This window comes from Bacillus rossius, chromosome 1 (genome assembly GCF_032445375.1).
Source record: "Bacillus rossius redtenbacheri isolate Brsri chromosome 1, Brsri_v3, whole genome shotgun sequence".
NCBI classification, from domain to species: Eukaryota; Metazoa; Arthropoda; class Insecta; order Phasmatodea; family Bacillidae; genus Bacillus; species Bacillus rossius.
The window spans coordinates 87312004-87337547 of record NC_086330.1 but is presented as its reverse complement, the minus strand read 5'-3'; the positions used below and the strand labels follow the sequence as shown (position 1 = coordinate 87337547).

At 37.1% G+C, this 25544-nt stretch overlaps 2 protein-coding genes across 4 annotated transcripts in view; both read right to left on the bottom strand.

Moving 5' to 3' along the window:
- Positions 1-25544, bottom strand: part of LOC134539247 (biogenesis of lysosome-related organelles complex 1 subunit 5) — a 62354-nt gene that overhangs the window by 11850 nt on the left and 24960 nt on the right. The window lies entirely within an intron of this gene.
- Positions 1923-16916, bottom strand: LOC134539238 (uncharacterized). The gene is made up of 2 exons (XM_063381049.1): positions 10908-16916; positions 1923-10179 (listed from the first exon to the last, which is right to left on the bottom strand). Exon 2 carries the CDS (start codon positions 10169-10171, stop codon positions 7778-7780), a length of 2394 nt encoding a protein of 797 aa, XP_063237119.1. The 5' UTR covers positions 10172-10179; positions 10908-16916; the 3' UTR covers positions 1923-7777.

The window sequence follows — 25544 nt, the reverse complement described above, 5'->3', positions numbered from 1 at the left end:
TACCCTATTACTACTTATAAAAAAATAGCTATATAATAATACTAAAAAAATACTTTAACAATTCCCCCAAAAATTATAATTTGATCATATACTTCGGAGCTCCGAAAATTAAATATAATTACCAAAAAGGCATTAAAAATATATAAGAACATATTAATACAAATACAAATATAGATACGCACCGCTGTAAATACCAATTAACATAGGCGAAATCTAGCAAAAAGTTGACACACCTTAACATGCAAATAAATATACCAAAAATTTAGCAAATTACAAATTATGGGTTTACAAGCCGTTCTCAGTTAAGTCATTTTCTAACGGTCGACGCCTTTTTTCTTCTAGGTCTGGCAGGGATTGGGTGAAACACGCTGAACGTAAAATCCCAGTTTCAGTTATATTAATCCGTTAATTTAAATCCCAAAAATTCACAAATTATAGTTTCGCACCAGGGGTCAAAGGGGTCAACGGAGCAGTGGCACGGCTGGCACTTACTTGCTTTTTGACGTCGTGATGTCCGATCACCAAATACACTCGTTTGCTCACGAGTGTTTTTAATGGCAAACCCTTGCCATTATACGTTACCGTAGCTGCAGGTAATTGTACGGATATGACGAATCCTTCGCCATACCGTCTTGGAGTTTATTTCGGCGCACATAATTCATCCTTGGAAAATCCTCGCGATATTCACACACGCCTCACCAACCACTCGCGTTCATCGTACCAAAGCGTTCTAAATTATATAAATGAACCCCGTTCATATTCAAAAAGGAACACTCGTATACAGTTACTTCGATGTGGAACCATCACCATGGCCAACCCACGTTTTACTTCACGTGCGCGCCCGCCTGGGCCTACCAGGCGACTCCGCTCGCCCGTCTCACCTGACGTCACACAATCAGCTGTTCTGCTCGCGCGCCGTCTAGCGCAGCGATTACCAACATATTCTGTAGTGTCCTCGAACTTTCCAGACCAATTTAATAACTTAAAATCTTATAACTTAAACATATTAAGACTAAACAAGAATTACAAATTTCTTTTTTAAAACAACATATAACAAACTTAAATCCAAAATAACTCGTATTACCAGGGCATCCGAAAGATTAATAAAATACGTTAACCATTTCTGCCAACATAAACATTATCAAAGGTAGCAGCTGTAGCACACATGCTACAGTACTGATCTTTGTTTGTTTTAGTGCATCGTGAAGTACCGTTACGCAATCACGCTTTACTCGTATGTTTGTTTCGCGAGAGTTTCGGATACGGAACGAAAGTCATTTTGATTGTGTTTCGATCTTTTAAATACTGTTGAATCTTCTAAAACTAAACATTTAGAACTTTACCCAATCTTTGAACTAGTTTTTGAAAATGTAAAGAGTCAAAGAAAGCGGTGCGGAATTCCGCAAAAAAAAAAAGGCTAAGAAAGAAGCAGATGCGAAGAAGTCTCAAGGTGCATTACTGAAATATTTTAGTTCCAGTTCTGGTTCGAAAGCCACGTTAACGTCTTCGGTGGCATCCTGCAGCAGCGGAAGTGATTCCAGTGTAAGTAGGTATATGATTCCTCCATCTAGAATCATGCATGGCCTAGAATTACTCCAGTTATTTATTATTATTTATTATATATTTATTGTTTACAAAAGTTACAATATTTCTTACATTAGTCTCGAAAAACCTATTCACCTAGGTTTGTCTGCGAGTACGGAGTCACACTCGTTCATTAAATCTTATTTTATAATACACTTAAAATTGCTCTAATAGCTGTTTGAACATTGATTATTGTTTAAAAAGTATGGAGTATATTAACATAAATTACATTGAGTTAAGGTACATCTTTTTAAGTTTACGACTGAATTTTGTCCTGCTACTTGAATTTAAAACTTCAATAGGTGATGTTTTGTAAATCTAGTAGTAACCTAGGAATATTTTTGTTTTGTTTTTGGATAACTTGATTATTTATGGTACCTGTCATACAAAGAAAACATAATTTTTCATTTAGCTCAAAAATAGCACCAACAATTTTTCTCAAATTTCTCGTCATTTTATCTTTTAATAACATCTATAACATGGCTTACTCAGTCAGTTTTTACCGGGAAACTCTAAAAAAGGTAGCTTCCATACAAAATCAATTTTGTTTGTAAATTTTCCTATAAGCCCGGAAAACCGCGCCGTCACCAAAACCACTTTTGTTTTGTGATAGATAAAATAATTATTTGAAATTCGAACGTGTCCTCCGGCCAATATTCATGGGAATACATAACTTATTTTACAGGTACAAGAAGAAGACGTACCTGCCGTCACAGTTGGAAGTAGTTCTGGTCCCACCACAGAGCAGGGTCAAGACGAAGTCGACTCATCAAAAGTACCTCAAGCATCTAGTCATAAGCCTGCAGAAAAAGTGAATGTTGCCAAAGAAGACATAATTGAAATCGTGCCTTCTGCTCCTGCCGAAATAAAAGATGTGAATCTCGACGATGTAGGTTGCTGGCCTTCTCCTATGACCGATGAAGTACGAACGCTTCTAGTACGTCGCGGATCTGACTCAGTACAGCACATCGATTCCAAATTTGCCGATGTTGTTCGCTCAGGGACTTCAACGAAAGGCGGTACCCGAAAACTAACCAAAGAGTGGTTCTACAAACCATTATCTAAAGGCGAAAAGGTTCTCCGAACATGGATGGCGTACTCGCCTTTGAAGCAATCCTTGTATTGTTTTTCGTGCCAGCTGTTTGGCAATTACGGCTCTAACTTCGCATCTGAAGAAGGATTCAACAAATGGTGGAAGCTAAATCCAAGAATAGGAGACCATGAAAATAGCCTGGAACATGAACAGAGCTTCTTGAAATGGAAGGAGTTGGAAGTTCGCCTGAACTGTAAAGCAACCATCGATCAGAAACAACAAGAAGTTTTCTAAAGTGAGGAAAAGAAGTGGAGGGATGTACTGTACAGGTTGCTGAATATTATCCAGTTCTTAGCCAAACAGAATCTGGCCTTCAGAGGACATCGAGAAGACATTCGAGGAGATGATAGTGGCAATCGCGGGAACTTTCTGGAGTTAGTGCACCTCCTAGCTAAATACGACCCTCTTCTAATGGAACACCTGACAAAGATATAGCTGGGAGCAAGAGTCTCAGTTTCGTATCTATCTCCAGAAACCCATAATTAATTTATAAACTTACTGGGACAGCAAGTTCGATCCACCATCATCCGTCGTATTCAAGAAGCTAAATTTTATTGCGTAATCTTCGACAGTACACCAGACATCTCCCACAATGACCAAATGAGCCAAGTTCTGCGATACGTACATATCGAAGGAGAAAAAGTCGCCGTGGTAGAACCTTTCATTGACTTCTTCGAACCAAAAGGAAAAAATGCAGAAGATCTCAGCAACGATATAATCGCGAAGATAACATCAGACGGACTGGACATACAGAATCTGAGAGGACAGGCTTATGACAATGCTGCCACAATGTCAGGGATCCACAATGGAGTTCAAGCCCGGATTAAAGCACTGAATCCGAAAGCTATATTCGTTGCATGCACAAACCACTCACTAAACTTGGCTGGGGTACACGCTGCTTCTGAATCAGTGGATTCCGTGACGTTTTTTGGAACTCTGGAGAAGCTGTTTGCCTTCTTTTCCGCATCAACTGTTCGATGGAACGCTTTGGTTGCCGTCACAGGTCAAGCAGTAAAACGAGTCACTGAAACGCGCTGGAGCGCTAGACATGTAGCTGTCAAGATGCTTAAAAATAAGTTTGAGGTAGTTCTTGAGGTACTGGAACAATAAACAGATTCATCTCAAACTTCCGAAACAAGATCGGGAGCCAGTCTTCTCCTGACAGCCATACAGTCATTTAACTTCCTAACTTTTCTTGGATTTTGGGCTGCAGTGCTACCTGAAGTAGATGACGCACAGATTTACCTGCAGCAACGAGGACTAAGTGTGGATAAGTGTGCTCAGAAACTCTGCGCTTTGAAAACCCTCTTAGTGGAAAGTAGAGACCGTTTCGTGCAAGAAGCAATTGACTTTGCTAAGACTCTCTGCGAAAAACTCGGAATCGAACTCAAAACGAGAAGAATTCGCAGGAAAAAACCGTACATGGCGATGAATCTTCTGAAGATGCAGCTTTGTCTCACGAACAGGAAATCCGTCGAGAGATTATCGCATCATTCGACAAGATCATTCAAGAAATGACGACTCGATTCCAGCAAATTCAAGAAATATCGGACAAGTTCAGATTTTTGATGCCAGCGAAACTTTTGGACAGCAAGTTCGAGTGTGATAGTGTTGCAAGTTGTGAGAGAAGTTTTTCGAAGTTGAAGCTAATAAAAAATTACCTCAGATCTACTATGAGCTCCGCTAGACTATCAAACTTGGCTATATTGTCGATTGAACAAGAATTGGCTGCTAATATTGATTTTGACATAGTTATTTCTGACTTCGCTGCTCATAAGGCCCGTAGAATCCGCTTGTAAAACCGCTCATCCTATTTTAACTTCAATAAAAGGTACCTCATTGCATGTGAAATTTAATTTTAACTAAGCACCTATAGAATGGGGGCGGCAAAATGGGTCTCCCGCCCCAGGCGCCGAGATGGCACGCTACGCCACTGAGTCTGTATCCACGTCCGTGGGGGCCCCAGGGCGGTAAGGCCTTTTGGCTAAGAGCGCTGGGTTACTAAACCAAAAGTGAGAAATCCTATGAATTGTACTTGTATTCAGGGCTCGATTTTAGCGCCTGTCCGCCTGCCCGGGACAGGCAAAATCTCGTCCGGGCAGGCAAAATAAAAAAGGCAACTGTCCGGTGGACAGGTGCAACTTGTGACGCCGAGGTTATTCGCACGCACTAATGCAGCAGAGGTGATTAATAACATTTATGCGACCGCGACCGCAAATAAAACGTCTTTGACAATATCTATAAATAAACAATGGCTGCTCTTTTGTGACGGACGACTCTGGCTATTGTACACCGCGGAAAAAAAAAAAAAAAAAAGTAGGTTATGTACAAACCGTGATGAAATCTTCTGAATCATAATTCTTAAAATCTTACGTTCACGTCATGATTCACGTAACATAGTCGTATTCGTATGCTAGAGATGCAAAACGTCTCACACCAATGATGTTTGTTTTTGTTGCCATGTTTTAATATTAATTTCGTTGCAGTGCAGCCAACAATTACGTAATTTACCGTTGTATACTTTCAAAATATAATTTTTTAAATTTATTGTCTTTATAAATCGCGACTTTACTAATTCCTTGCTCTACTTTAACATAGTTTGTTAACAGAAAAGCGTTTTCGCGTGGTTAACATTTCACGGCGTACTCCAGATGCAGCTGACAGTGGCCGCAGTGACTACGACTGCTTGAAAATTCGCCTGTCAACTGTTGCATCAAAAAAAAACATTACTTGTTTACAGAGGACACGGTAATCTTTTACAGTTTATCTTGTCACGGCGATTGTTTAAGTATTTAATTAACTGCGTTACACAATGTGGAAATTCATTACTGGTGCTTCAAAACCACCAGAAAAGAAAAGAAAAACGGACGAGGACAAGTCAGAATATAATGTTAAATATGACAAAATCGCCCGGTCCCGTACCTTTTTAACGTCTTGGTGTTCCGAGTTTCTTTGGCTTCGTTACGACACAGAAACAAAACAAATGTTTTGCAAAGTCTGCGAAACGCATTCAAAATCATCTGGATCAGTTTTTGTTACGGGCTGCTCAAGTTTTCGCAAGGAAAACCTAACGTTGCATGCTACAAGCAGTGCCCACAACAAGTCTCAAGATATGGAAGATGCAATACTGACAAAACCTGGACAATCCAAAGCAGAGATGACCTTACAAAGTATTCAAAAGGATGTTTTCACTAAACTGGAAATATTGTTTCGTACGTCTCATGCCCTGGCTAAACATGGGCGACCTTTCACAGACTTTGTTTGGCAGTGTATACTTGACACAAAGAAAGGCCTGGATGTTGGTAATACTTACCGCACTGACAAGAAGTGCAAAGAATTTCTGGGTTCCATTGCAGAAATAGAACGCCAGGAATTGGAAAGTAACTTAAGAAGTGCACCATATATTTCAGTAATGTGTGATGAGTCTACAGACAGTGCTGTACAAGAACAGGTCATTGTTTATGTAAGGTTTGCTGTTAAAGGGGTAATACATTGTAAGTTTGTAGGTGTTAAACATGTAGAAAGGCCTAATGCAGCCCTGATTTATGACTGCATATTGTGTGTTTTAAATGAGTATTGTGGGTTCACCATTTCAGATTTAAAGCTGCATTTGGTAGGCTTTGCAAGTGATGGTGCAGCAGTGATGCGAGGATTGCATAATGGAGTTAGTACCAAATTGAAACAATCAATTCAGCCCAATTTGGTTGCTATACATTGTCTAGCACACCGTCTTGAACTCGCATTGAAGGCTGCACTTTCTGAAATACCATTGAATCTCAAAGTGGAAAATTTCTTGAAGAAATTATATGCATTCTTCCACCACAGTCCAGTGCACCGAGCGATCTTGAAAAAATATTGTGAAACTCTGAGAATCAAGTTCTGCGTACCTACCAGAGTTGGAGGCACTCGTTGGGTTTCTCACACCAAACGAGCCTTGACAAATGTGCTCAAGATTGTTCCTGCACTTATCCTCACTGCAGAAAATTTACGCCAGGAATCAACGTGTAATGCATCAACTGCTGGTTCATGCAAATTTATTGAAGATGCACTGAACAATTTGGAATTTTTTCAGTATATTCACTTCTTTTGCGATGTAACCTCCATTTTGAGTTACTTTTCACAACTTTTGCAACATCCTTATTTGACTGTAGCAGAAACACAAAAGTCACTGTGTGATACTATCACCATGTTGCAGAAGCTCTGTGACAAAGATGACTTTCATCTCCGTGCATGCAACAAATTAATTGAAGATGAAGCTAAGCAGTTGAAAGGAGCTCCTTTGCAGACACCCAAGAAAACAGCTGTTATAAATGCAATTGTTGAAAATTTAGAATCTCGCCTTGGAGATAAGAAAACTGGACTCTGTGAATTACTGACTGCTACAAATGTGTGTAGTTTTAAAACGTGGCCTACAAGCATTCAGCCAGAGTTTGGTGACACTTGCATCGTTAGGTTGATACCCTTTTTTTCTCCCTCCCTTGTGAATAATGGAGTAAAGTGTGAAATGATTGAGTTGGAATGGAATAGTCTAAAGACCACAGTTTACCAGCTGTATAATCCAGTAACCAAAGCAAATTGGAGTGATATCAATCTCAAATACCACACTGAGTATGAAAATGTACTCTCTCTCATCGATCTTGTGCTATCACAGGGTGTCCAGTGAAAATGGATTTCAAAAATCCCTGACATTTCCCTGTTTTCCCTGACAAAATTAGGATTTTCCCTGACACTATGCTCGTTCCCATTTAAATTCTTATAAACTTTGTCAATATTTTTTACACTATAATATATGTAAAAATATACTGCGAAATTTTAAGCAACAGCAACTGTGTAAATAGGTCTAATACTAAAATACAAAATGTGAAAAAAATATATGAAATATGTTTATTGTACTCACATATCACCATGTTCCTCAATTTCTTCAAGAGTTACTCACTAGATGGTTTTGAAAACATAAGTCAGTTCCACTTCATATTTAAAAATAATATATATAGTATTCAAATTAGCTAAGTATGCAATAGTTCCAAACTTAAAACTTTAAAAAAACCTTTTAAGTCCAATCACAAATTAAAATTTTAACAAAGGTTTTTCTTAGCAGCACTACTTTTTTAAAGCTTCTATCTGGAAGCTTAATACAGCAGCTTCTTTTTCAGCATCTTCCAAGATTTTCTTTTTCTTAGCTTCCAAAGCAGAGAGTTCAGCAGCTGCTTTTCTTTTTCTTGTGTCTTGTTCTTCCTTTTCCTGTAATAACTTCTTCTGTTGTTCCGTGTATTCCTTGTATTTTAAATATGCATTACGAGCAGCATGAATAAATCTTTTAGATACGACAAAATTATCCAGACCTCCAGCTGACAAAATACCATCATGAATTGTACGCTGTGCAATCAGTGAAATGTCCAGCTGATTTTCTACCAAGCACTGTTTGTTTATTGAAAATCCCCTTTCTACTGCTGCGTTGCCATGAGACATAATAAATATCATTTTCAAAAAAGATGCTAAATGCCCTGTATTTTCACTACAGTAAACATTTAAAAGGTCAAACCAAAACTTATCCAGGCGTACTTTGGATCGGACATGGAGTTTCAAATGTTCCTGCACTGCAGTCAATGAACACAATCTTTTGAATTCCTTCGATATTTTGTCACCTTGAATTCCAGAGAGCCAATTATGACTAACAAATATATCTAAGGCACATGACAGCCTCTTGATCGCCAAATCGGGAATAAGGGCTACAGAAGGATCAGCAAATGAAATGCCTCTTGTCAAGCTGAATGTAAGAGGTGAGCGCTTTAAAATCCTTTTCACACATTTTAGCCAGTCTGCTCTAAATAATTCCATATCCTTCTGACTTGCATTTTCTGAACGTAATGCAGCTCGTGTCCCAAAACCTAAGTCAATTTTTTTACTTGACACAAGATTATTTGCAGATAAATCTATTTTGCTCAGGGTAGTATTTGCCATTACGTCTGCTTTGACAAATCTAGTCATAAAATTCTTGATGACTGAAGAAAAGTCGGAAAAGAGGTACGGCGCCATGGGGTCATTTGTTTGATATTCTTTGAGAAGTGGTTCAACTTCAGCAGCAACAGATGAAAAAAAAGCAAGTTTAGGTCCAAGTAACACATCTTTAATAGCACTTTTCACTATAACAAAACTAGCACACGTAGGTTCTGTATTTGACTTTAGACCAGCAACATAGTTCCGAAGATTTGGTAAAATTTTCAATGCTCTGTCTGCTACAGGAACGTTGTCTAACCAACGAACTGGACAAAATTTTAGAGGAAACAAGCTGGAACCAGTTATTCTAATGTAGTCTGCACGACGAGTGGGGATGTTATGAAACAGGTTGTAAATAGCACGCAAGAATTTAACAATTTCCCAACCAGTTTCCTTCATTGCGCCTTTGAAGGCACAGTGTAATGAATGTAAGCCACAAGTGCCGATATCCAATATTACCCCCTCATCAGTACGACCTTCCTTCAAATCTTGCTTCAAGTCTTTTAAAAACCGCAAATTTACATTGGGGCCATCCATCGACACCTGTATAATTTTGTGTAATGTATTCACAGGCAAAGAGTTTTTAAAAGCACTTAACAGGTCTGCTGCAGTTGAATGGCCGAGAAATGCTGATGTAAGATATCGAGTGCAAGTAATTGAATCATCTTCATTCCAGTAATGGACAGAAATGTCCATTTGCTGTTTCTGGGCAATTTTATTTAAACTTTCATCAAAGCCAACTACAAGATGAGAAGATTTTGATATATCAGCATGCAGTTCCTTTTGAAATTCTGGAGCCAATCCGTGAACTATTGTATAGGATACTTTCGATTTTCCCAACTGCAATTTAGCTGCAATTTTGCTGTCGTGATACATCTTACGATGCATTGCTACACTATTTTCTGCATTCCTTAAGGAATTATGAGCCATAACACAATACAAACACCAAAGTATTTCGGCACGTGTTACAGAATCATTTAATAAGTAATTTGTCAATGATTTTGATTCCTTTCTAGCACTGCCACATGTGCACGTGCAAGAACATGTTGCGGATGGGTTTAGATAAGAATTATCAGCATTCGAGGAAGTATCAGGCAGAGATTTAGAACTGTTGACTGGATCTGTTTGGAACAACGGAGGGGAAGATACTTGAGGTGAGCTGGGTACATCAGAACTAAACAATTTTGAAGATTCAGACAAAGGTGAAGAAGACTCTGAAGCAGAATTATTTTGTGACGCTGCTGATGTAGGCCTAGTTGTTTTACAGTACACTGCTATGGATGAACTCATGTGAAATCCTTGCACTCTTCTGCTGTGTTTCACTCCAGATGCATGACTGGTAAGAGCCTGCTTCCCCATATTACTCAGTTCAATCCTGTGATTGCAAAGTTTGCACCAAGCTGCATATGGGCTGCCATCAATAGCCTGAGCCCATGAGAGGGATGGGTTCTGGTTCCATTCATCCCTGAATGTAGTTTTTCTGAGTTTTGAAGCCATGTTGTGACCTGTTAAAATTAAATAATTTTTTACCTTTATCACACTAATCTTTAAAATAATATTCTTGTGAGAAAATTAACCTATTTTTCATTAATTAGCAAATAAACGTTTCAGGCACCACAAACACAGATAAAATCAATGCAAGTACTGATAGGCCTATCAGCACATATTTTCTATACAAAGTATCCGTCAGCTTCAACTTCAAGCATCTTTTATAAGATAGGCCTAGGCCTAATGTAAACTTATGAACTGAAAATAAATCTGAAAAAATATAGGATATGTTCCAGCAACAATAGCTTGTTTCAGGAAATAGTCACATTTTATCTACAAAATTGCTGTGTGTTCATGTATTTTAAAAAATTTGCATTGTCCGGCCTGGCCTACTTCGAAGCAAGAAAAATGCCTAACTAACGTAAAATTCAAAAAATAAATAATATAGTACGTTACAACATGACTTGTGTTTGACCCGATTTATAAACTCTGCAAGCACGCATGTCCGAATCAAAAAGTTGAACTCTCACCTTCTTAATGTTCCGGTTTATAAACAGTTTATAAACCGGAACGTGAAAAAAGGTGAGTGTTCTACTTTTTGCTTTACTCAGACATGCGTGCTTGCGGAGTTTACAAACCAAGAACATCACGAACCGTTGCCGAGCGAACGAAACAAATTAGGCAACAGTTTGCGACTTGCCCATAGAGCAACTATAGTAGAGTATACATACATTTTGTTTCTTACCTTTGTTTGGCTGATGATATAATAATTCACTTATCCATCAACAAAAACGATAACCAAAATCAACAAGAGTACACAAATGCGCGCCATTTTGGCCAGCCTAACAGGCCGCAATGTGTACAGCCATGTGCCGATTATAATCGATACGTCGATCATTGTGTACGCGGCGAATTGAACAATTGATATGCATATTGTATCGTGCTGCTGCGTGAAGAACAAACACGGCCAAAATTTCCAGACGATTTTTAAAAAATCCCTGACATTTCCCTGACACACGAAATTCCCTGACAATTCCCGGTTTTCCAGGTTTTCCAGGTCGCTGGACACCCTGTATCACTGCCAGCTCACACTGCAGATTGTGAGCGAGGGTTCTCGCTCATGAAGTCTATAAAGACAGACTGGCGAAACTGTCTAAATGATGATACACTGTCTGCCCTCATGCGTGTTCAAATACAGTCACCTTCTGAAAGTGAGTTTGATCCAGCACCAGCAATAAATCTCTGGTATCATAATGTTCAGAGAAAACGTCGACCCTTTCAGCCTCCTTATCGAAGATGTTCAATACAGAATCAGCCAAGTAATTCGTGCAGTGACTCAGACAGTGACTCAGACAGTGACTCGTCTGAAAATGATTATTAAATAAGAATGTTAAGTGTGTGATAAAAATAGGTGCAAAATATAGCAAAAATCCTTTTTCCTCACTTTTTCAGCGACTTTGAATTTTTTTTTATTTGGGTAAAACAGCGGACAGGCAAATTGGATGGCGGACAGGCAAAATTTCGATTACACCTGTCCGTTGGGCAGGTTAAAATATTCCTTAAAATCTAGCCCTGCTTGTATTACATAAGTGTAACATTGTGTAAATTGCAGTGGTTCTGCCCGAATATTTGTACTCATCTGTCAGAAAAAGTAACAAACTATTATCTAAACCTGTAACGTTTTACTTTGTCCCATTAAATATACTTACGGTGTCTGCTAATCATTATGCTAACCAAAATTAATTGAAATGTTATCTCAGTAACTAGCGAAAACCAGACACGATTTATTTTTGAAAACTAGGTCACTTAGTATTTAAAATAAATTTAAAACTATGCTTCTCAATTCATTGTGTTCTCAAAGTTAATTAAAACAAAAGTCTTACAAGAAAAAGGAAACGACCAAAACATTACGCAATTGTAGCTCTCCGCGCGAAAGCTATCTCACAGTTGATGACGCAGGAGCCAGTCTAGCCCTTATCGTTCTCCGGTTTCCGTACCTAAAACGTTCCATTTAGCGCTGGATGTACATTTAAGTAAACATGAAGCTTGTTATGTTATATTTGCTGCTTTAACTTCATGTCAGTCGTTTAGGAAACACCTGACTACCAACGTTAATGGCATTTAAAAATGCTTGTGTATGTGTGGCTTTATATTTTAATGCACCTATAATCGATTATTTATTATAAATGTAAATACAATTTGCATTGTACTTCCACTTTAGAATGCATATTATAACCTTCAAAACATCATATATATTTAATGATTTGTTTAATGTAAGTGTGAAGTTCTCTTTCCATGATAATTGATTGTATTAGGTGACGAAAAACCAAAATTAAGTTAAAATTAATTACTAATATTACTATTCTTATTACTTTCTCTAGGTACTCCCGTTTTCCCCGTTCTGTCATTTCGTCAACGCTTCATACTCATCATTTCTCCACAATAGGCTATCAAGACCCTTACTTGTTAATAGCCGCCCAACTCACACACACCCTAACTGCCCAAATATTTTACTCCACTCTACACTACGTAATAGTAACGCAGTAAAGATATATTTCCAATGTTTATTAAATACTTAAATATCTGTTTTTTTCCTGGCGTAGTCTGTGGGTCATGTGGTTGTTTTTTGCTGACTTTACGAATCCTGACTATGGACCGTTCACTCACACCCGTGTACTTCGCTGCTCTTGCCGTCTGTCTCTGTAAAGGCTCGAGCAGACATTTATTTTTCGCTTCTTCATCAATAAACTGCATCACGGTTTTTATTATTTCCCGCTCTCCGCTATGTATCACTTTACCGCGCCTGTGCGAGATGCCACATTCGCCTTCCATTTTCGAGTATACACTGAAGGGCGATATTTTCCTAACAGCCACTACACGGCTCTCGGCTACGTGTCGCTTGCTTACCCCCTCTTCTTTCTCCGGTCCCGCTGTCCCCGCACCCCCGCGCTGAGACACGCCAAGATAACTGCCGGCCACAGTATGTGCACCTTGATGTAAGATGTGAAGCTACTTGTCCTGGGCATGGAAGTAGCATGTTCTGCTTGTTAACATGCAGTGGGGGGCATTTCATGAAGAAACTGTGTGTGTCAAGAAGAGGTAAAAAAAAAATCTTTTGTTTTGCTCATACTGGGATAAGAATCTGGAACTCAACAGTCGTGATGGGTGCCCGAGCACAAATATGAGGGGAGGGGTAGGTGCCACATACTTGTCGATCAGCAGTTTTATGAACAAATTAAACTACACTAAATTGCTTTCAAACAGCAGTCTACATTTAAAACAAAATAGTACCTTACTTTTAAAGGGACCCCAGAATAAAGTGAAATCAACACATGGAGGTGGTAAGTCTATCCATTATAAAACTTGCTCTTCTCCACTGTCTTCTGCAACAGCAATATAAGTACCATCAGGTGTACAGACTCCATGCAACAATAATACAAGTACAGTCACACAAGACGGCTAGTCACGTATGACAATTAGCAGCTTTACGCTCGTTAAACTTGCATCAAATTCTCGTTTTATTAGGCAATAACTATGATACCATGTATTACTTAAGAGTTGTATCTGGTGGCCAGGGAATTCAGCTGTAACATTTTTAATTATATAGTATAAAAATCTAAACAAAGAGAAAGAAAAAATATAGCTAAGTTAACTAAGGTCTCAAAAGTTCATATGAAATTAAGACTTTCGAAGTGAATTACAACTCCTACAGTCCATTAAAAAAAATTAAGACATCCTATTTAAAAATATGTTATTTAAAAATATTTAGTTTTTCTTATAAAAACCACTTGGTTAAACCAGCCAACCCTGTGATTACACCAGTTCACAAGTGTTAACTCCAACAAATAGCCAAAGCTATGTCCAACTCCATGTGAAACCGAAAAATATCAAAATATTTTAAAGTGTAAGATGGCGAGCCCTAATTCCCCTTAAAATGGCACACAAGAAGTCCACAATAGCATATATCTTATCTTCTAAGGATGACACATTAGTAATTTTTATATATCAAAATTGGTTCTAAATAATGAGTAATTTTTTAAAACAACCAATACAGTAACTTGATACTTATAAGTACTTATTAAATTTAAATGACGTTACATTACAGGGTTCCTACAGCCTGAGTCAAATTTATTTCCCTGACTTTTCCTTGACTTTCCCTGACCATTCATTGAAACTTCCCTGACCAATTATGAAAAAAAATTCAGTTTTACAAAAAATATTGATGTTTTAACTGTGCCCTAATTATATTGGCATCCTCCTCCTCCTCCCCTTCAGCTAACCGTACCACACCTTAAACATAAATATCAGAAAGCAGACACAAACTTTACTAAAACTTCCCATTTTTGACATGAATATTAAAAAAAATTCAAAACACTGTGGTTCAATAAATATGTAATTCAATTACAAAACAAAATGTTAACATGTAGGCAGGGTTGGGACTTGACATGTAAAAAATGGTTTTCTACACGTCATGTAAAATACACGTAAAAAACACGTAATTAATGTTAAAAAAAAGTAAAATACGTAAAAAAACCTTTGCTGCCATTTTATATTTTTAATAATATTATTAAATGTGGCCTGGAGCCTGTTAATGTAGAATATAAGTCTTTCCACACAAGTGGTGGCCAAAGCTTGACATCAGCATGCAATTGATATGATTGTGGTCAGCATGCAATTGATATGATTGCTCAAGTAATGTATCATGTGTATTCTAGGAACATTGTTATCTTATCACTACATGGAAAGGCAAGAGGCGAGTATGGATGTCACACTCACATATCACCAGAGTTCCCAACCATATCATATTACAGTGACAGTGAGACACACTTCCTCTTCTAGACCAAATTTGGCTAACAAGAAACAGATTCAGTGATGTAGCAGATGTTGTTATGTTAGCAAGACAAGTCCTTCTGTGGTGAGAATCTGATATTTATTATAACTTCTAATAATGAATCGTGGTGGCAGACCACTTCATAACATATATGGAGAACTTAGTTTTGTTCATATAAAAGTTGAAAATAAAAATTGTTTTAAATGCTGCTTCTGTGAAGTGATAGTGAAAAAAAACTGCAAAGGAGCGTCTCAAAGCTCATAGAAGAATCTGTTGTAGAAAAAATCCACAAGAGCCAACACTCGCAGAATGTTTCCGGCCCCGCTCTACACTCGAGATGTCAGTCGAAGATGAAGAGATGGTGGACAATCATTTGCAACAGGAGGACCTAAAAACCAGCTGTTGTGGCAGTTCAACATCACATACTGACTTGGATAAGGAGTCTACTGGTTCTGCTAGCCAACCTACAAAACGGTCCCTCAGCTCTACATCTGGAGATACAATAACAAGTTATATTGACACCATGAATGCTTCTGAAAAAAAAAAAAGAAATTGACTTAGCTGTTGCTAAATTTGGACCTTCTACCAAAAAACGTGTCTTCAAAGGTAAATGAAGTTCTGAAAACATTCAAACATCCAGCTCTGCAGCGCCAACTTTTGTCTTTTAGTGGTTCTAGAGTTTGTCTTGCAGTGGACACTCGCTGGTGCTCTCAACGAGATGCCTGTGCTTCTCTGAAAAGCAACATTACAGCAATGCGTAAAGTGGCAGCTAGCGATGAATTAGCCAAAATTTCACCACAAGTGAAATGTCTTTTATTTGATGAATATTTTCTTTCACAAGTAAATGATACAATTGCGCTTTTAGATCCTGTAAGCCAGCTTATTAATGCTTGTCAAAAGTCAGACAGCAGTGTTGCTGATGCAGTAGAAATGTGGATGTCACTACAGTTACCTGATGGTCATAATGACAAACATCATCATCTTGAGAAGCGGAGAAAACAATCTCTAAATATATACAGCATGTCAGCAAATGTACTTCACCCACAATATCAAGGTCAGAATCTTAATGAAGAACACCACAACCAAGTGGAAGGCTTCATATTGAAAACTTTGGATGCAGAAGGTCTCTCAAGTTTTCAACAGTATCGGGAAAAGGCTGGAATATTTGGTGACCGTATCAACAAAGGCATTAAATCTCCAAAAACATTTTGGTTTTTTGCAAAGAGGCACCATAAGCAACTAGCAGATTTGGCTAGTAAATTACTAAACATTCCAGCATCATCTGCGCAATTGGAGAGAGTTTTTTCCAACTGGTCGTTTGTCCATAATGCCAACAGGAATCGCCTTTCATTTGAGAAATCAAAAAAACTAGTGCAGGTTTATTACTCTCTTAAAATGAAAGACCAAGTGTGTGATGATTATTGACTACCCTTAGTCAATGTAGTGAAGTGGTCGCTTCATTAATTTATAATTAGTGAATGTTAGAATTTTAAACATATTGTTATTACCATAAAAGAAGCTACATATTTTGAATTCAAGCAACTTATTACTTATCATTATTGTGTTGTGTTTACAAAAGTTAAAATAGTTTACCATCAGAAGTTGTTCAGAAAACAACTGTTATTTCCTGCATAGAGTGAGGTGTAGAAAAAATTCCGCATTGTCATATCAAGGAAAGAGATTTAGCATAGCATAACACTGATCAAACAAGTAAAAGTTAAAGGTGAAAAAAAAAACACCTTTTCATAAACACATATAAAACTGATTAACATAATTTAAAATTTTATGCAGTATGTGTAGATAGTGAAATATATGTATGTCTGAAGAGTACAGTACATGTATGACTAAGTTGTGTTTGTATATGAATGACTGAATTCAATTTGCACTAAATGTGTTGTTTAGTATGTAAAACCTTAACAGAAATAATAATTCAAGTAATGTTCTTTTTTGTCTCAAACCATTAATTTTAATGTTAGTTAATTACACCATGAAGAAAATTGTTTTTTACATTACGTATTTTACATGTAAATTACGTGTAAAATACTTACAGGTAATTTACTCACCCAACCCTGCATGTAGGTAACAAATATATTAAAAAAATTTAAATTACTAGTCACAGTAAAACTTTTTTTTTTTTAAGTTCTTTTAATTCCCTTTCCATTGCTTCCTTTTTATCTTCTATTTCCCTCATAATTTTTTTCTTTCTTCTACTAACTTTCACTTGTTTTTCTAACAATCTCTTTTCTCCCTTTCTTGTTGTTTCCTAACTTGTTTTCTGTTTTCTTAGTTCCAAATAATCTTGATATCGTTTTTGAGCACTTTTCACATAATCTAACATCCTTTTATCTATTTTCACATTCTCAATCCCTCCTGCCTGTTGCACTTTATCTTGAATATGGTGTTGTGTTATCACAGTCTTTTCTAGCATGTTTTCAACCAATAGTGACTTATTAATTGAAAAACCCCCTTCCATAGTTGTATTACCATGGGAGAGCACAAGACATATCTCAATTACTTCCCACAGGATTTTGTACACTTCATTTCCTCTCATGAAGTTTCCATAGGTGCTATCGAGTCTTGCCTCCTCATTAGATTCGCAGTGTTCTTGAAACATTTCCCTAAGTACAGTTTTCTTCACATCACACAAGTTACAGTATTCTTTTTTAGCCTTTTCTGCAACTTCATCATCTATTTTGTTTGAAGAAAGTAGCTCTTCTAAAAGAAAAGAAAACCTTTTCTGACCAAGCGAAGGTGAGTTTGAACAATTGAGGGATCTAGAGAAGACAATCCTCTAACTGCTTTTTACTTCAAAGGACATCTTTCTTTAAGTTTGGCAGTCATGGCTGTCAACATACCACAACATTCATGCATAAACTCAAGCTTTTCTCTTTCTGTTACATAGGTTGATACTTCTGCAAGAAAGCGTTTTGCTGCAAATCCAACATCAACTTTATTGCTTAGGATCAAACTGTCTGATTTTTTTACATCAATAGAGAGCAGATTTGTGCTAGTTACAGTAAATTCTCTTTAGTACGTACCCCTCCTTTACGTACTATTCTGTATAAAGTATTAACACGTCGCCCCTTGAAAGGCAATGATAATTCATAGGGATTATTATCATATAACGTACAATTTTCCTTGGCGCGAATCATTATTACTCGTAATATGTACAATTTTTATTCGTGTGAACAAAAAAAGTTTATGTAATATTTCTCTATGTAGTATTTCTACGTAGAATAATTGCATTCACTCGTTTTACTTCGCTATACGCCATATTACGTTGCTTACGTTGCTTTACAAGCGTGTTTATTGATGAACATGGCTAAAAAAAACAATAGCGTCAGTGCAGGAAACAGCGCGCGGCTAAATTTCATTTTAGCGCGAAACATTACTCAACTTACGTATTTACGTGTTAACTGACTGCCAAATCAAATTTATCAACATCAAACGAAGACACGGGGCCAAATTTTAAATATTGTTGAATGTACTATATTATGCATATTATCGTTGTTGAATAAGCAAATGGTTACGGCAGCGATGACGTGTTTTATTACTCGTACCTACTGGCTACACTGCAGCCTGTGACCGAGCGTCTCGAGGTTGGCTACGCTGCATCTTGTAGCTAATCTAAACAGTGTTTTGTTCGCGACGTAACGTAACCTAAACGGTAATAACAATAACGTATAAACGGAATATACCCTGAAATTGTAATTAAATTCCACTTGCACATTGAAAGAACTCGCGCTTTCTATTATAGATTGTTAGTTTTGTTAAATGTATACTAGATAAAATGGCAAGTGAAACTTTCCGCCGCAACTAAAGATTTGTAGGTCACACTATGAGTACCGGTACTAAAAAACGTGTCGGTATTAGTATTGCAACAAAACTCGAGATTCTAAAAGCGGTTGACAACTGCAAGAAGAAGTGTGATGTGGCAAAACACTTTAATATCGCGCCCACAACTCTGTCTACAATAATCAAAGACAGAGCTAAGATAGAAGAGATTGCAGCAAAATTGCACCACAAGAGGCAACGGTACAGTAAATGTGTGGATAGTGACCTCGACAAAAATCTTTTTGATTGGGTTGTTCAGGCACGATCCAATAATATACCAATTTCTGGCACAGTACTGCAAGAGAAAGCACGCATGGAGGCGTTAAGGCTTGGAATGGATAATTTCCAAGCCTCAAGTGGGTGGCTTACTCGATTTAAAGCAAGGTGGAATCTAAGTACACTTAAAATATGTGGCGAAGAAGCAACAGTTGATACCACAGTGACAGAAATTGGAAACAGAATTTACATTTCTCACAGCAGGTTATGCTGATAAGGACATTTTAAATGCCGACGCAGCTGGCTTTTTTTATAATCTCTTGCCAGACAGTACTTTAAGCCACAAAGGTGAAACCTGTCATGGAGGGAAACGCAGTAAGGAAAGATACACTGTACTTTTCTGCACTAACTCTGAAAAATTGAAGCTTTTAGTTATTGGTAAATATGCAAAACCTAGATGTTTTAAGAACATTAAAAAAACACCTTGCACCTATAAAAACAATAAAAATTCATGGATGACTGCTGTGTTGTTTAAGGAGTGGTTACAAATGTTGGATGCCAGAATGGGAGCATACAACAGGAAGATTTTGATGTTTCTGGACTCTTGCAGTGCACACAAAGTTGGTGTCGAGTTACAGAATGTAATGATAGTTTTTTTTCCACCTAACTGCACAAGCAAATTACAGCCTTTAGACCAGGGTGTAATTTCTCAAGTAAAATGCTTGTACAGGAGGCAACTAGTGCAGTTTCTATGTTGGCAGATGGAACACCAGAAAGATGTTTCAAAATTGAAGTGGAACATTTTAAATTCCATGGAAAGACTTTGTTTGGTGTGGGACAAAATCCCTCCTGTTTCATTGCAAAATGCTTCAAGAGGGCAGGTTTCAGCACTGACAACTCTACAGATGCATCTCTGGAAGCTGATGTCCAGTGCCAAGAAGAAGATATACTTGAATGGTCTAAAGCAGTGGTTCCCAACCTTTTTTTGATCAGGGACCACTTTAGTTTCATTATTATTAGCAGGGACCACAAGGTTAAAAAATAATCTGTATCAATCTAAAAATAAACTTTAAGCCTAATCGTTCAATGTTAATCAAAACATTTAACATAAGCAATCTAAAAAAAAAAAATAAACATTAATTTATTAACAGTGTTATGATGATTGAAAACATATAGGTACTTTTAGTGCGCAATTCAGTTTGCATCAATGAGATTTTTGAGCTTGCATCTTCTATACAAAATCTTGAATTCTTGGGGTAATATTTTTGCTCAAAGCTACACGCATATCATCACTTTCTTTCAGTCGATTCCTGGATTTGTTTTTAATGATCAGTAATGCAGAAAATCCTTGTTCGCACAAATAAGTTGTTGAGAAAATCATAAGATAGCGCAAAGCGATTTCTCGAATTTTAGTATACGAAATTGCTTTCTAACACCAAAACGTCTCCAAAGAATCAGATTCAAAAGCGTCCTTACAGATCCTAATTTTGTAATTCAATAAGTTCTTCTTGAATTTCTTCTGCAACTTCTCTAGTGTTAGTGCCAAAAGGGTTGCGTATCAGTTTTTGGTCCACATTAGCTTCTGTATTGTTATATTCTGGGAAGTAACGGTTGAATTCATCAACCAACATTTGCAAATGACATTTGCTGTTTTATTTTGTATTCTTTCCCTAAAAATGACATACTTTTTGTCGTCAAGGAGTGCACTGTAATTAACCTCGCCAACTTGGCTAATTCATAACTTAAGTTTGCAAATAAAAGCACGAAGTTTATCTTCAAAATTAAAAATATTTGCAACGCCTTCTAATTGTTTCTGAACCTTGCATTTGCAAGTTCAACTTATTTAAGTGTGTAAAAATATCCACAAGATATGCCAAATGCATCTGGGATGTAAAATCAGAAAACTGTACTAGTAAGTCTTACATTTTTTTCTCACCTAGAAATAACTCAATCTCTCCTCTCAGCTCGTATAATCTTTCCAGCATATTGCCTTCCGACAACCAACGAACCTCTGTGTGAAAGAAGAGATTCTCATGGTTGGAGTCCATTTCAGTGCACAGTTTTTTTCAAATGCGTGAATTTAAGGCACTGCTTTTAATGACATTTACTACTTTTATGGCCAATTTCATTGTATCATTAAGGCATTTAGGAAGAGTCTTGGAAGCTAACGCCTGGCGATGAAGAATACAATGCGATGTTAATGTTGACGGATTCCTCTGTTTGATTAACGTTGCTAGACCGAAATGTGATCCTAACATCGCAGGAGAACCATCCGTACAAAACCGAATAGCTTTTCCCACATAATGCCATATTTATGGAAATATCCAGTTATTATATTCATGACGTCGATACCTCTTGATGTCGTTTCCATTTCCTGAGAAAACAACAGTTCTTCTTTGATTATGTTATCGTCGTCTAAAAAGCGGACAAAAACAAGTAACTGAGCACAATTAGAAATGTAAGTGAATTCATCGCACTGCAAAGCGAAGAATGGCGACATTTTAATTCTTGAAACAAGTTGCTCCTCGATATCATTTGACATGAGTTCAATTCTAGCTTTCACCATGTTGTTTTACAAAGGTATATCTTGTATTTTTTTTTTTTGCTTCTAACTCTAAAACTTCTTCGACGGCTTTGATCAAACCAGGTTTCACAAGAGTTTATCTTATTGTGTGAGGCTTTTTTTGATTGTGATATTAATTTCGATATCTCAAACGATGCTACTAATGTTTTTTCAGATGATGCTCATCTTGTACCTCTATGCCCGAGTTTCATTTTTTTTTCAATTCTCCAATTTTCCTTGAAAGAACTCTGGTGGTCGGTCAGAAAAATTTGGATGAATCGTTTCTAGGTGACGTTTTAATTTCGCTGGCTTCAAGGCTTCGTTCGCGAGAACAGTTGCGCATATAACACATTGTGGTTTTATTTCTCCATTACTTTCTATCGAAGTAAATCCAAATTTAATAAACTATTATCATATTTTCTCTTAGGCGGCATTTTCTGAAAACAAAACCAAAATGCAATAGAATGTACACTGTTATGCTTATATTATGTTTTATGCCAAGTAAAAGAATAAAAAATAATATAGCAAAATTTTTTCATAATTCATAAAATAAATAATTAAATAAATAAATAAAAACTGGCTTCCAAAAATTTCTAACATCGCTATAATTTTTTACAAACTTAAATCTTTACTACACAATTTAAAAAATAATGTTGTCTAATCGTTAAAAACAAGGGTCTTGGTAGGTACCTTAAAAAATTTCCCTTAACCCTCTTGGTGCCAGCCTCAAATTGTCTAATTCTATGACGGTTATACTAAAAGTGCTAAGTCATATATAATTAGGTTTTCAACTAATGGTACCTAACTGTTGTGAACATTTGTAATACACAAACACAAGAATCACACGTAAACTAACGTCCACATTCTGTTTTGTAATTGCATGTTTTTAGTGAAAATGTTTAACAGAGAAAAATGCGTAGCCTACTTACCCTGTTCATATTTTATCAAAATATCCATAAGAATATTGAGAAGTTACAGATGTTGACCCACTAAACAGCTAAACAGAATCACTAACACAACACTGCTGAGCGAAAGAAAAGAAAACATGCGATTGACTGACCGGCTTGCGCCATAATGTTTAGTCAGTTGCTTGCCCTTCCGCCGGTCGCCTGCGCGCCGCGCTCGCTTTTGTTCACCAACGCGCGTTCATTTAAAGTTTGAAATCTTTCACGGACCATATTTTAGCTCTCGCGGACCACTGATGGTCCGCGGACCACTGGTTGGGAACCACTGGTCTAAAGTCACAGTAAATCTGCAGGTGCAAGAAGCAACATTTGCTGACTATGTTGAAGTAGACACAGCTCTGGAGACTTGCCAAGAACACAACGACGACATTTCTGCTCCTGCTGGTAGTACTGAAGACCTGCTGGAGGATGATGCGGAACAGGAGATAAAACGTCCTACAAAGCAAGAGGCAACCAATGCTCTGGATGTTCTCCACAGAATGTTTTTGACATCTGAAGTGCCAGAAGCAAACATGGAACTTTTCAGGAAAGTTGAGTGTGTGGTAATGAAAGATATTTCACAGCGAAAAGTCCAATCTACCATTCTGAATTTCATGCAAACATTGTAGGTCTAACTAAGTGTACATTGTACAGTTGAACATAGTTTTTATTATTAGTACATAATTATTTTGTTAGTTTTATTTACCGGTAACTTATGTCAGTTCCCAAATTTTTGTAATTAATGTTTTCAAAGTGGAGAAAATATGGAAATATGGAAGATACGGAAATAATACTGTATTGTAGGGCCTATGAAATGAGCATTTAAAAACATCTCTGATGCACTGTATGAATGGCTATTACTTCCACTGCAAAAAGAGGTAAGCCTACTATGTATGTATATTTAAGGTTACCTATGTATTTAAATTATATTAACTATGTTTTACTAATATTTTGCATTACTTTATTTTTTTAAGTAAGTAAATCACATCATTGATAAAAACAAGGCGTGTAAGACCACATACATACGTTTTAATTAGAAAATGAAAAAAAAAAAAAAAAAAAAAAACTGTAAACATGTGCAGGAAGCGACATTTTTTTTGGTTTAGGGTAACTCCTCTATAAAGTACTCCTCTATAAAGTAGTATCATATTTTTGGTCCCCTAAAGTACTTTATAAAGGGAATTTCCTAGTACACTTCATCACGTCAGGCTTTACACAGCAGTTCATAATTTCTCTCAGAAGTTTCTCCACTGCTTCAAAAATAAATGGACTCATGGGTTTTGAAGTTTGAAACTTCTTAAGAAAGGGCTCACACTAAGGTTTTTGCAACTTTTGCGGAAGCTTGGCTACATTAACAAATTTTGCAACATGATCCCATATCTCTAATGCTCTTTTAAGGCACTTGGCATTGTCTAGCCAACGTACATTACAGAACTTCAAAGGAAATATTGTGCATTCCGTCAGCTCTGTAAATAATGCTCACCGAGCTGGAGAATCATGGAAAAGAAAATATAAGTGTAGCAACAAGGTACTTATGTCCCATCCAACAGATTCAATGTCAGTTTTCAAAGCACCATGAACCACATGCAAACTACACGTTCCCAGATTCAGTAATGTGAAAGTTTCATTGCTTGTGGTGGATCTGATGTGTTCTTGGAGACATTTGAAAAATTTCAAATTGATGTTGGGGCCATCCATAGACACCTGTATTATTTTGGAAGGTGGCAGAGGAGCAATTACATCCAAAAAATGCCTAAGCAAATGTTCAGCTGTGCTTCTATCAAGAAACACACTATTCAAGTATCTGGTAATAACCATTTGCTTTTCTTGATCCCAAAACCTGATTACTATGTCCATTTGTCCTCGCTGAATTACTTTGTTCAATGCTTCATCAAAACATAATACAAAATTGTCGCACAACTTCAGGCGATCTAGCATATTCTGCTGGAAGTACGGTGCTAGCCCATGAACAAGAACTACGCAACTTTATCTCCTCCTAAAGTAAATGCATTGGCAACTGCACTATCGGGAAACATCATTTTAAATACAGTACTTATGTTACTGCAAGAATTAAAAGACATTTTCTTGCACACAACCTGTAGACTCCAAATAATCTCTGCTTTCATTGCATTTTCTTTTAAAACGTAATTGTTGAGATTTCTTTGAGGCACTACATTCTGTAGACTAGTGACCATGTTTATCTGAAGCTGAGTGCATTGTGACGTGAAGACACTATTTGAGCAAGAAGAATCACTACTCTGTCCCTTGTCTAAGTTAACGTCTGAAATTGCTGTTGATCCAGAACAACTTGCAATATTACCTGGCGTCTTTATGAAAAAAGAAGACAAAGAAGTCTGACTTGTCGCACCTCCCACCATTTTCAAATGGGTTGGTCCTTTCCCATGAGAAACTAATGCTTGCTTTCCCATATTGCTCAAGTTCAAAGTCTTTTTACATACACTACAAAATGCCTGAGTATTATGCCCATCTAAAGGACGCACCCATGCTGAAAAATCTGGAAACAGAGCTGGGTTCAGCCACAGCTGATTAAATACAGTTTTTTTGTCAGACATAATGAACTGTAACAGTCTTTACATAATCAACCTAGAACAAAACAAAGTAGGTGGATGGTTACACACAAAGGCTTACTACTCCACATGCAACAAACAGGTAGCCTTCTTTTCACAGGCAAGAGAGCCACAGCCACAACCCGAACAGTTCCAAAGTTTACTGAAGTGAAAGGTTAAGTTAGATTCGGTCAGTTACATAAATAAAAGTTCTTTCTATTTTTATATTCTAGGAGGTTAGGTTATGTTCCTGTTATTTAAAATACTATATCACCGTAAAATATATAAATTCTTGAAATATGATGTTTTTTCATGGGTGATCATTCCATGTAGTGAAAGGAACACGTCCGCGTAGCAAATACAGTTTCTCACGCCTTGGCAAACGTTGGCAACACATACTGCGCACCGCTGTGTTGGTTTTGAGGGC

What these genes read in the sequence shown, in the direction of transcription:
- LOC134539238 (XM_063381049.1), bottom strand. Translation starts at nt 10,171, where the DNA reads ATGGCTTCAAAACTCAGAAAAACTACATTCAGGGATGAATGGAACCAG.